The sequence below is a fragment of the Rhagoletis pomonella genome, unplaced genomic scaffold (assembly GCF_013731165.1).
Source record: "Rhagoletis pomonella isolate Grant_MI unplaced genomic scaffold, Rhpom_1.0 Rhpom_scaffold_00011, whole genome shotgun sequence".
NCBI classification, from domain to species: Eukaryota; Metazoa; Arthropoda; class Insecta; order Diptera; family Tephritidae; genus Rhagoletis; species Rhagoletis pomonella.
Genome location: NW_023458565.1, coordinates 15166325 through 15177859, shown reverse-complemented (window position 1 = coordinate 15177859; position 11535 = coordinate 15166325). Strand labels below are relative to the sequence as shown.

At 31.7% G+C, this 11535-nt stretch overlaps 1 protein-coding gene across 1 annotated transcript; it reads right to left on the bottom strand.

The window, feature by feature from the left end:
* Positions 1 to 8865: 8865 nt before the first annotated feature.
* On the bottom strand, positions 8866 to 9542 carry LOC118746686 (transmembrane protein 230-like). The gene is made up of 2 exons (XM_036480566.1): positions 9357 to 9542; positions 8866 to 9154 (listed from the first exon to the last, which is right to left on the bottom strand). Exons 1-2 carry the CDS (start codon positions 9540 to 9542, stop codon positions 8969 to 8971), a joined length of 372 nt encoding a protein of 123 aa, XP_036336459.1. The 3' UTR covers positions 8866 to 8968.
* Positions 9543 to 11535: the final 1993 nt, after the last annotated feature.

Below are 11535 nucleotides of genomic sequence, written 5' to 3'. Positions count from 1 at the left end.
CATGCCCGAAGCAACAACAAAATACACTCAAATGTGGTTTTTGGTCTAATGTTACTACCTCTTTCATATGCCTTGGAAATGATTTTTCGTGTTTTTGGTAAACAGGTAATTTTGATATCTGTCACCTTTGAAGTGGGTGTGCGATGTGTACCAAGCTTTAGTTACTCACAGAAGTATTTTGCATTAGTTTTTTACGATATTCAAAATGTCTTTCATAGCAATTTTTTTCCGTAATCTTTATGAACGATTTTTTTTGTATGGAAGAAAATGCTCTAGTTACACCAACAATTTTCTAGCTAAAAAACTACATACTTATAAAATACACATACTACAAAAAAGTGTGAAACTTTGCTAGAAGCTTGCTGAATTTTCCTTAATTTACTCCAAAGTTTGAAATTTTGATTTACATGGTTTTGGTTGTAGAATGAGATTTTTTTTTTTTGTTTTGTTTTAACTAAAGAAGAAGTCTACCCTGATAAGCATTTGAATAAAGTAAAAAAATCAATACAAAATACTCTTGTGAGTTAATATATGTACATATTTCATTGAGTTTTAGCAGAATTGTTTAAATGAAATTTGAGAAAGTGGGCAAATCTTTGGTGAAAAACGAAAAATATTCCAGTTTGCAAATGTTCATTTAAAGTTAATTTGATTTTTTTTTTTTAAACAGACGGCACCCTCTACAGAAATGGTTTTTGTAATTAATCTTTCTTAATCATCTTTTGTTTGGCAAACATATTGTAATATTTCATTAGATTGAATTTTACCTTTAAACAGCTGGCAACCTACTTTAAAAAATATTTTCGGAATAAAGCTTCCTGAAACATCTCATCGTATGACATGTGTGTTGAAATATTTAATTTAATTTATTGATTAAATTTAGTTTGAATTTTGAACAGGTGGCAACCCTCTCTTATTTATTTTTGATATAAGGCTTTCTTAACGTTATTTCATTTGACTTGCATTTTGTGACATTTCAGTTACTTAATAATTAGATTGTATTCAATTTTACCTTTAAACAAGTGGCAACCTTCTTTAAAAATATTTTCGAAATAAAGCTTTCTTGAAGTTATTTCGTTTGACTTGCATTTGGTGGCAACCTTCGTAAAAAAATATTTTCGACATAAAGCTTCCTTAAATATCTTTCGTTTGGCAAGCTCATAATTTAAATGAAATTTAACTTTTTCAGTAGATGGCAACCCTCTGTAAAATATGTTGTATGTTATTCCAGGTTATAAGCTGCATGTATGACAAATTTAATCGAAATCCCCCTAGCCCTCTTAGCGCGAAAGAGCAACAAACATACTCACTCCTTTACTTACTCACGAATTTCACATTTATAATAATTTAGTAAAATTTTTGAAAAGTTTCACGTAAGCGTTTAACAGCTGGTTTATATCAAGCGGCTTCACAGTGCTCATTAATTTTTTTGATGAAAACTTTTTGTTTATTTAGGTATTTTCCTCTCTCTCTCTATTGCTCCTAGGCATTACCAATACTTGAAAATTTTTTATCAAAGAAAATTAATTTAGAAAATCGCATTTACCTTTTTCGAGTACTATGAAATTTTCTACTAACTCGTAATTTATTTGCTTTGCGTCATTTCCAACTAAATTTAACTACATAATTTACATGCAGCCAAGTGATAAGCGCCTACATATGTGGTCGGTCGGTCGGCCTTGACGTATGAGCAATTTGCGCAAAATTTCACAACGTGCCGCTCAAAATTGAATAGCAATCAATTTTAGTTTTTTATACTCAATAAATTGCATATCCTTTTGCTTAAATTTTCACGCATCTTTGTGTCTTATTTCAGCTGTTTTTTAAGAGCTGCAGATGTGTATTTCATATAAATAAGTATATACATTTATAGAAAGCACATTGTTGTAGGTACATGCATACATACATATGTATGTATGTATGAACGTACTATGCACATATTTTCCACATTTCCGAATAACTCAAACTCATTCATTTTTATAGCAACGAATACCATTGGCATCGTTGGCAGGTTGCTGTTTTCTTTCCGTCGTCAAACATTTCTATTTGTTTATAAATATTCAACAAAAAAAAATTTCACCAGCTAAACAGCTCAACCATTCATGTTCACGGATTTTTTTAGTTAATCTTATCGAATTTATGTAGCCACTTGTACAAATATACAAAAAAAAAAAATTAAATTCAGCGCAAAGTACATGGGCACTGGCATACATAAGTATGTATGTATGTATGTATGTAAATATATGGCATCTTAACATATGTGCAACAGCTGTAATAAATTAGTTGGATGTTCATAATTCCATGTGGAGGCGCCCACATTTCAATGTGGATGCTGCATATTGTAGCACATGCATACATATTTATGTACTTACATATATATATACATATATACTAAGCATCTGGGTGTAATAAACGGTATTCTGATTGGTCTATTTTATGTATTAGAAGCAACCAATGAAATGTGGCAAATATTTTCAATATATTCAATATTTATCACATATTGAGAAGATTTGACTATTTATTTATTTTTTTTTTTTTTAATTATAATTATCTATATACATACATACATATGTACATATATAATACACGAATACGGCATTTTTTGTCCAGGATAAAATATCTACACCGCACGCTCGATTTTCAAAAATACGGTGTCAAATTAAAGCGCTTGGCCTGTATGTGCAATAAGGTTTTACTTTTTCGAAAAGAGTTGCCACCTTTTGAAAAATTATATTAAAATTAATTAATCAATTATTACACAATGGGTGTCAATCGAAATGGGTTTGAAAAGCTTTGTTTATTAGCTAAATTATAGGAGGGTTGCCACCTGTTTAAAAAATCATATTAGATAAGAAAAATGTGTATCACAAAACGGGTACCAAATGAAAGGGGTTTCGGAAAGTAGTAGTTTGAAAAAATGTTTTGAAGAGGGTTGCCACCTGCTTAAAATGTCGAGTTTAGTTTACTTATGCACAAGTTATACGAAATTTCAAAATATGGATATCAAACGAAAGAGTCTTAAGAAATCTTTAGTTTGAACGCTAAGAATATTTTTAAGTTGAAAGTTGAAAGAGGGTTGCCACCTGTTTAAAAAGTTAAATTTAAATTACTTATTAAGTTTAACGAGTTATTAATATGTGGGTATCAGTCGAAGGGGGTTTGAAAAACTTTTATTTCTGAACTGTACTTGGCGGCGTTGCTACATGTTTAAAAAATCAAATTCCACTTAATTCATCAGTTAATTAAAATATGTATCGCATTGTCTGGCGAAGGAAAGTTAACAAGGATTAAGCTTGAAAATACTTTTTAAGAGGGCTGCCACCTATTTGGAAGTATATGAAATATAAAAATACCGTAGTCAAACAAAAGAATATTAAGAAATCTTTGGTTTGACCATTTGGAAGGTTTGAAAAGGGTGGCCACGTGTTTAAAAAGATACATTGAAATTATTTATTTATTTAGGGGGGTTGCCATTTGTTCGAACAATAAAGTTCACATTAGTTCATCAGTTTATTAAAATACATGTGTATCACAATGTCAGACGAAAGAGATTTAAGAAGATTTTAGTTTGGGAATAATTTTGAAAAAATTTCAAAAAATGAGAGGTCAAATTAAAGACCTTACCTGTAGATGTGTAGTAAAGTTTTTAATTTTTTTAATTAAGAACTTTTTTCATCGGTATAGGATGATTTGAAGTTTGATGAAAATAAAAACATGCACTATGCCTGACTGCTCTTCACTGGCACTCGGATCTTCTTATAACTCTGACTATCATTTGGAATATTTTTGAAATTAAATTTTGGGCGTTTTAACGCCGTGCGAGCTCACTAGTTTGTTTATAAAAGTATAGTTTATTTTGTAACGAAAACCATATAAGTCCGAGTATCAATCTTTGTGCAACATTAAAAAAAATCAAGAAACTTTCGTACAAGCTTCCAGTTTTTTAATCAAACTCCTTAGAAATATCTTGAGTATGCAGTTTCGTAGCACATTCAATTTTAGTAGTATAAAGGGCAAGTTTAAAGTAGCTAGGGTTTACGGTTGCTTATTGTAATTTTTTATTTTTTTTTGAAGGGGTTGCTTCTTTTCTTCATATAAAAAAAATCGTCGAACATACTTCCTGTGGAAGAAAATTACTGACATCGTCAACATAACAAAATTGCCCAAAATCAACGGCAAGTCCCAGTTAAAATTTAGTTGACTACAAAACTGCGTCCTCAAAATAATTAATCTTTTGAATAAAATTGAGTAAATATTTTTTTTCCGCTTTTTATTGATGGTAAGTTTCATGGTAGCTTTACAACCGAGTCCATGAGAAAAGCTTCACTCTGCCTCGTTCAGTGTGAACACCTGGAGGTTCGCTTCGGTCTGCCTTTCGTCGCTCGGCACCGCTCGACTTTCTGTGTGCACGCATCCTATGAAATCTAATTAAAAAGTCCGAAATGTTAACGAAAGTTTGTTGATTATTTTTTAATATGTTGCACAAAGTTTAAAGCTTGTATAAACTATACTTTCATAAAAAAATAATAACTAAAATTAAAAGATAATGAAAAAATAACCAAATCCAAATCAAAAATGAAGATGCAAGTGAATATGGTGCCAATATATTTCTTATAAATACAGTTGCTTTGGTTCTGGCACTGCATTATTTTGAAGTAATATCTAATATTATAAGCAATGTGGTTTTGTGGCACAATCCGTAGAGCTGAATTAATTACCTTGTTTATACACATATTTCTTTCAAGTTTTTATACCTCGGTCTTTATTGCGCACTCGATGAAGCCGTATTCAAAAGCAAACCAAATCTGCTGTTTTTATACGACATTTCTTTAATAACTAACTTGCGCGGTTGACCGAAATGGAAGCGAACAATAATTCGAATTTGTAATATTAATAATTCAAATTTAAAAGGGGATGTATAAAGAAAGCCAGCCTTTTTTTACTTCGCGTCAAATGAATGATGCGTTTATACCTGTTTTCGAACCGATGTGAGAATTAAAAAAGTCAATACACTTTTGAATTTCTGAGCGTATTGAAATTTGGTTTATGCATACGTTTTGAATCACGACGAAGTGGGTTAAAGCGCTTTATGTGTCGGTATAAACAAGGTAATTGATGATAATGTGGTTTATGAAATGCTCAAGTTTTGATTTTTTTATCATAAAAGAACAAACTTCTCTTGACTGTGACGTAACCTCGCAAAATGTTGGCGCCTTTAACGTGGTCTTGAATGCTTGTCTTACCACCAAATTTCCACATATCGTACAATGGAAGATAGAAGCTTAAGATTTTAACCAAAAAAACTAAAAAGAAGAGGTAAACTGACCAGATATCGTGCAACATGTTAGAAAAAAGGCGACGTGCAACTATTCGTTCCTAAGCAGTTTTATTTGACTTGAAATTAATGAATGAGCAGAAGAAAAATAAAAACTTATGTTCTCATATCGAACTTTTCTAAACAAATCCGAATATCTATGTCTTTATTATTCGCGTAATACCCAAACCACACATTAATTAATTTTTAATTTTGCATAAATCACAAACTATTTATTTGCGCTTAAATTTTCTTGCTAAACATACAACGATAAGTGCCAAAAATCATCACTGAGTTAAATTGGCTAAACTTGTGTCATATGGGCATTAATCAAACAAACTCTCAACTGTTTGTTAATATTTTTCTACGACGTGCACGGTGGGCTGATGTGTAAAATTTTCGTGCGAAATTCTTTTGATGACAAGGGGCTTATTTTCATTACAATGCAAAGCTATTTCAGTAAAGCATACAAAAGAAGGCGGCTTTACTCTGAAATAATCCTTAAGGATTGGGCAAGGGTAGGGTACTGAGAGGGCGCAGTGAAAATGTTCAACTATCTCGATCGGGTCCAAGTACTCGCCAGAGCCTATTGAAACCTATTACAGCCGTGAGTTTGTAGGCGTTTATTTTTGTGCATGCAGAAGAGGTACTTATACATTAGACGCCTGTGTAGCCCCACCCCAGTGATGCCAGATTGTGGGTAATTTCCCTATTTGAGGGATATTTTGGATGAAAAATTATTAAAAGGGGAAAAAGGGACATTTCATATAAATAAGGGATTTTCTTTTGACGCAGTTATTGTTGCATAATTGATCAAAATTCAAGAATATTCGACATTCTTACGTAATAAATCGTTCTGAAGATGTGATGTGGAGTGAAATGGTATATAATTGTTAAAAAGTATAAGGACAATTTCGAAAATTTTCGTACGTTAACCAATTCAAGCGCTGAGTAAGAAAGAATCTTTTCAGTTGTAACTGGTGTTTCATGTAAAAAGCGGAAAAAATTATCTGATGAAATGTTAAATAGCACATGAATGTGCTTCAGTTTTTAGGCCCTTAGTGAGTGAGCAAAAAATGAAAGTGAAAAAATTAATGAGTGAAAAAAATGCAGAAAAAGGGGTTTTTCTAAACAGCGGTCGGCCCTCGGCAGGCAATGGCAAACCTCCGAGTGTATTCCTACTATGAAAAACCGCTTCTCATAAAAATACACTCGCCATTCGGAGTCGGCGTAAAACTGTAGGTCCCTCCCCTTTGTGTGACAACATCAAGGGTACCGCCACAAATTGGAGGAAAAGCACATATGTGTAAGCGCCAAACTATTATTATTATTTTATATGAATTTTACTTCTTTACTACTGAAACATGTATATGGTAAGTTCGTTGGGAATTTTGTGGGATAAATTTTCAAGATGTGGGTAATTGAGGGATTTTTTCCCCATTTTCGTGGGATTTTTAACAGAGAATGTCTGGCATCACTGCCCCACCCCTGCATTGCTTTTGTGTAATAAATTTCAATAAAATTATTTTTGAACCACATCTCGCTAGTTTATTCGCTGTCTGATTACCATTAATCCTACTATGCCTTAGGGTACGTTGGGAGATTTTTTCGGAAATTTTCTCAATTTTTTCGATAACGTTCAGGTATTTAAATGAATTTAAAAAAAGGATTATTTCCATTTTTAGAACATAATGTAAAAATTTAAAGAAAATTAATTTAAAAAAACAATAAAAAATTAAAGATCCTAGAAATTAAAAGAACTTTAAAAAAGTTATTCTCTTTTTAAAATAAAAAAAAGTTTAAAGATTTAATTAAGAAAGTAAACAACAAAGTTCCCAAACATTAAATGAAATAAAAACCAAAAGTAAAATCTACAATAAAATCTAAAAATTTAAAGGAACTTGAGTTCAAAAAAAAAAAACAAAAAATAAATAAAAATATAAGTTTCTTGAAAACTAAATGAAATAAAAAAAAAATTCTTTAACAGCCAGTTTCGCAGCAATTTAAATGGAAAATGATTTTTTTTATTTCTGTCAATTTCCATATACAATTCAAAAAATTAAAATCATTTTTCACTTAAATTGCTTTCGTGAAATTGGCTGTAAAGCAATAAAAATTAAATTAAAAAATAAATAAAAATAAAATAACTTTTTTTTTGTAATTAAATAGAGAAATTTAATGAAAATTAAATTTAAAAGAATAAATTAAAAAAATCCGCTGCCAGAGGACTTGAACCTCGTATACTTCGAATGTCACGGCAGTGCCTTACTCACTCGGCCATTGCGACTGTAGGAGGGCGAGGGCATTTTTTTTTAAACTTTCGTGCTAGAATAAATAACATTTTTCAAACTAGATTGCATACTGCCTTTAAATTTCTTACAAAAGACCCATGGTGAAATAATAATAAGGTGTTGTCACTTAGGGGGTGGTTGTTGTAATTTTGGCAATTTCGGCATACCAGCGTTACAGTAATGCCTACTCTATTTATTCCAATTTCATTTCTGGGCAAAATGGAACAAAAAATGGAGCATACAATTTTGTGAAAAAAGTATGCGCAGGTATCACTGTTTCTTTGTTTCGCTTTTCCTTTGACCTCGTTTCAAATTCATTGGAAAATTTGAGCGATAATTTCCAATATTTGTGATTTTGTAAGTAATTTTTTGGTAAAATATATACTATATATATCCAACATATTATTGGAGCAGTGCCTCGGATTGCTACGATAATGCATTTTGGTCTAACAATTTAAACGCATAATTATTTTATAATATAACTGATAGAATTCAGAAATGTTATTTTAAAATGGTAACGAAAATAAAGGTCGTAATAAAATTCCCTTTAAAGTTTAGATATTTAAAAACTATGTACGCATATACATGTACTTCAGAACTTCCATACGGGCTAATATGTCATTTTTATTAGAATTTAAGAATAATTAAATAAAGGGAACGGTATAACTTAATTTGTTTTAATATGAATAAATGAAAGACGGAAAATAGTCCTTATTTTTTAAGTTTTAACCATTGTCATATGTGTGTGGTACGACCGAGTGGCCTTTTAAATTTTACAAATAATAATTTTTAGGCAGAAAAATTTAACTGAATAATAATTATTAAAATCAATATATTTGATCGAAAAAATAAAAATTAAGTAATAATAATTTATTTTGAGCGAAAAAATGAAACTGTAATTACACTGGTTTACAAAAATATTATTTTATTGATGCAAACTTCATTTAACTGGTGTGGGGTCCCCTGATATATGTATGAATTGGAAATAGTATCCAAAAAGTAGTAAAAATAATCATAATCTTTTCTCCCTTTTTCTACTACCCCGAAATGCATGACCGCAATTGGCATGCAGAAAAAGTGAGGTTATGTAAGTGACATCACCTTATATTTATTTCACCATGCAAAAGACCCAATTATCCTACCCAGAATTGCCCTATTAGCGGTCCCCAGCTGAAGATTGCGTATGAAGTGCGAGCAACAAAAAATATCACAGGTTTATAAAAATACTTTAGCCATGATTTTAACTGCAAATTTTCTATGCATACCTATGCATGTACTTACAATCGATCAAAATATATACATACATACACAAATAAGTAAGGAATATGCTCGAAATATATGTATTGCATTAACGACGTTCATTTCAAATCTCTGGAATGTCTTCCCATGAGAAACCTTCGCGTTTCATTAAGATTGAGGTCAGAATATAACTGTAATAGCCACCTGGGATCAACAATAGGGAGCCAAGAATGAGTAATGGAGACGCACGGTCAACGTGGGTTTGGTCGAGAATTTCCAGAAAAAGGAGTCCAGCTGTTGTCATGCAAATCTATATAAAAATTAAGAAACCATACATTTATTAGTGGACATACATTTATTAGTGTGGAAACCTTTAGCAGAATACCCCCGGACTAGTTTATGTAAACAATTTTTGCGCAGAACATCCGTCACCTTAATCTTGGTTCAGATATCAACTACTTAATCCGAGGCTAATTTGCTAAAGCCAACCCATTAATTAAACGCCAGCTTACCATTCCCATAATTAGGAAAAATATTACAAAATATATAGTCTTCCACGGCAGTTTTGGTTCGTTCTGAAACAGATATTGTTCGTCTTGGGAATCGTAGCTATAGCTATCAACATCATCTCTCCCACCATCACTATCCGAATCTTGAATGCTTCCATAAGATCCTCTCCGCCGACGGGGTGCAGGCATTTCCACAAATTATTTGATTTTGTATTACGAGACAATAAAATAAACGATATTTTTTTAATTTCCTTCAGTTTTGTAAACAATACCTTGTGATGGGACGATACGAATTCCGAGTACAAAATATCGATACTCTCCATGAGTGCTGAGTAGTATCGAGAACTCGTTTCTTTTTGACAAGTACTGAGTAAGTATCGCGAATATGTAACAAAAATTATCGGGTATAACAATATTCGATTATCTACTACAAAAATGTTTAAAAATTACTGAGTTAGTAATACTTACAACATTTTATTTGTCTTTTCGAATAAAATAAATGTTAGAAAAGAAAATGAATAGTCGAATGGCGTTTGTTTTTTGGGGGTTTCACGGGATACCGAATATACTTAATTAAATTGCAATTCTAGCGCTTTACACAACGTTGCTTGATGAAAGTCCAAGAGAAAAAAAGAAAGATTCTTGGCCTTAACAAGCATGGAACAAAATGGTCGTTGTCAAAGTCAAAACAAAATGTCAGTAGTAATGACGTTACCAGATTTCTAAAAATAAACATTTTAACATAAGGGGTATTCCATCGTCATGGGTGGGACATTTGTACAGCAAAAATAGTTTTTCTTTTTTAATTTAAGTATAAAGTACTAAGCAATTCTACATTTTGATAAAGCTACACCTAGTTCACTAATATACGAGTTATTACCAAATACGAAAAATATTCCAACTTGATTTTATATTGGAAAATTCTGAGCTGTTTCTTCCGTCACGGGTAGGACAAAGAAAAGACACTGCTTTTTGGAGAACATATATTTTAAGGAAAGTCTGTGAATTTACTTAACATTTCTATCTGGATTAGATGTTTTACTATACAGAAAAGAACCAGCAATCCCAACAAAGCACAAACCATAATAAGAATTATTTGTTTATTATTAAAAAATTCAAAATTCTCCTGTCACGGGTGGGACAACTTTTGTCACGGGTGGGACACGTACGATTTTCTTCATGAAAGGAAGCTTCTAGTGACATCCATATCAAAGAGATTAGGTATGATAAATGTTAGAGGTCAAATACAAGATCAATTGACCTACTTTTATGACAGTGGAGTCATTGTAAGACGCACGATATACTGCTGACCCCAGGATCTATTTTAGGGGCAATAGTTATACCAAACGAAAGCTAGAAGTCGCCAGATTGATGTATTAAAATGCATGGAAGAAAGGATTATTTGCAAACGCATGAAATTTTATATGCATTTTCCTAATGCACTTCTGCACGGTGCATTTGATTGCAACGAAATTTCGAATGTGCCTTAATGATTTTCAAGTTTGTTTAGAATAGCTATGTATGTCTGACTAATACTAACTACAGGCTAAACATGTATATCGACTACTGTTATCACGTCGATAGAGATGTCTAACCTGCTGTTAGTGTTGACCAGACATTGAGTAACCGGCTTAAGAGTGGCTCGAGTTGAGTTATTGTTGGAAACTGATTTCATGGACAAATCATGCTCAAATTTAGCTATTCCTTAAAACCATAGAACGTCAGAAAAGATCTTGTGTATCGATGTCTAATCCGAAAACTTATCTGCATTAAAATACTTGTAAGCAGGTACATATGTATATCTTTGTCACTTAAAGGCTATTTATTGGATTGAATTTATAAGTTTCGCGAACTTCTAGATTTTCTTGGTTGGAACTTTTCAGGTAATTGTTAATATTGACTTTTAATTGTTGTTAAGCAACCCTCATCATAGAATTCTCTGGCGTCTCTAAGATAGTAATGCTTATCTTGACTTTTCGAGCTGGCCACGCGAAATTTTTTACTACATCGCTTAGCCCACCAACAGTATTATGGTGTTTAGTCAACCTGTACTTCAGAGTTTTGTGGCATTAAACATAGGTTTGAAACGTTAAACTTATTTTTTTATTGTTAGGCATCATTAGAAAAAAATTATAAATGATTGTCACGGGCGGGACACGATAAAACGTTTCAAAATCTCTTA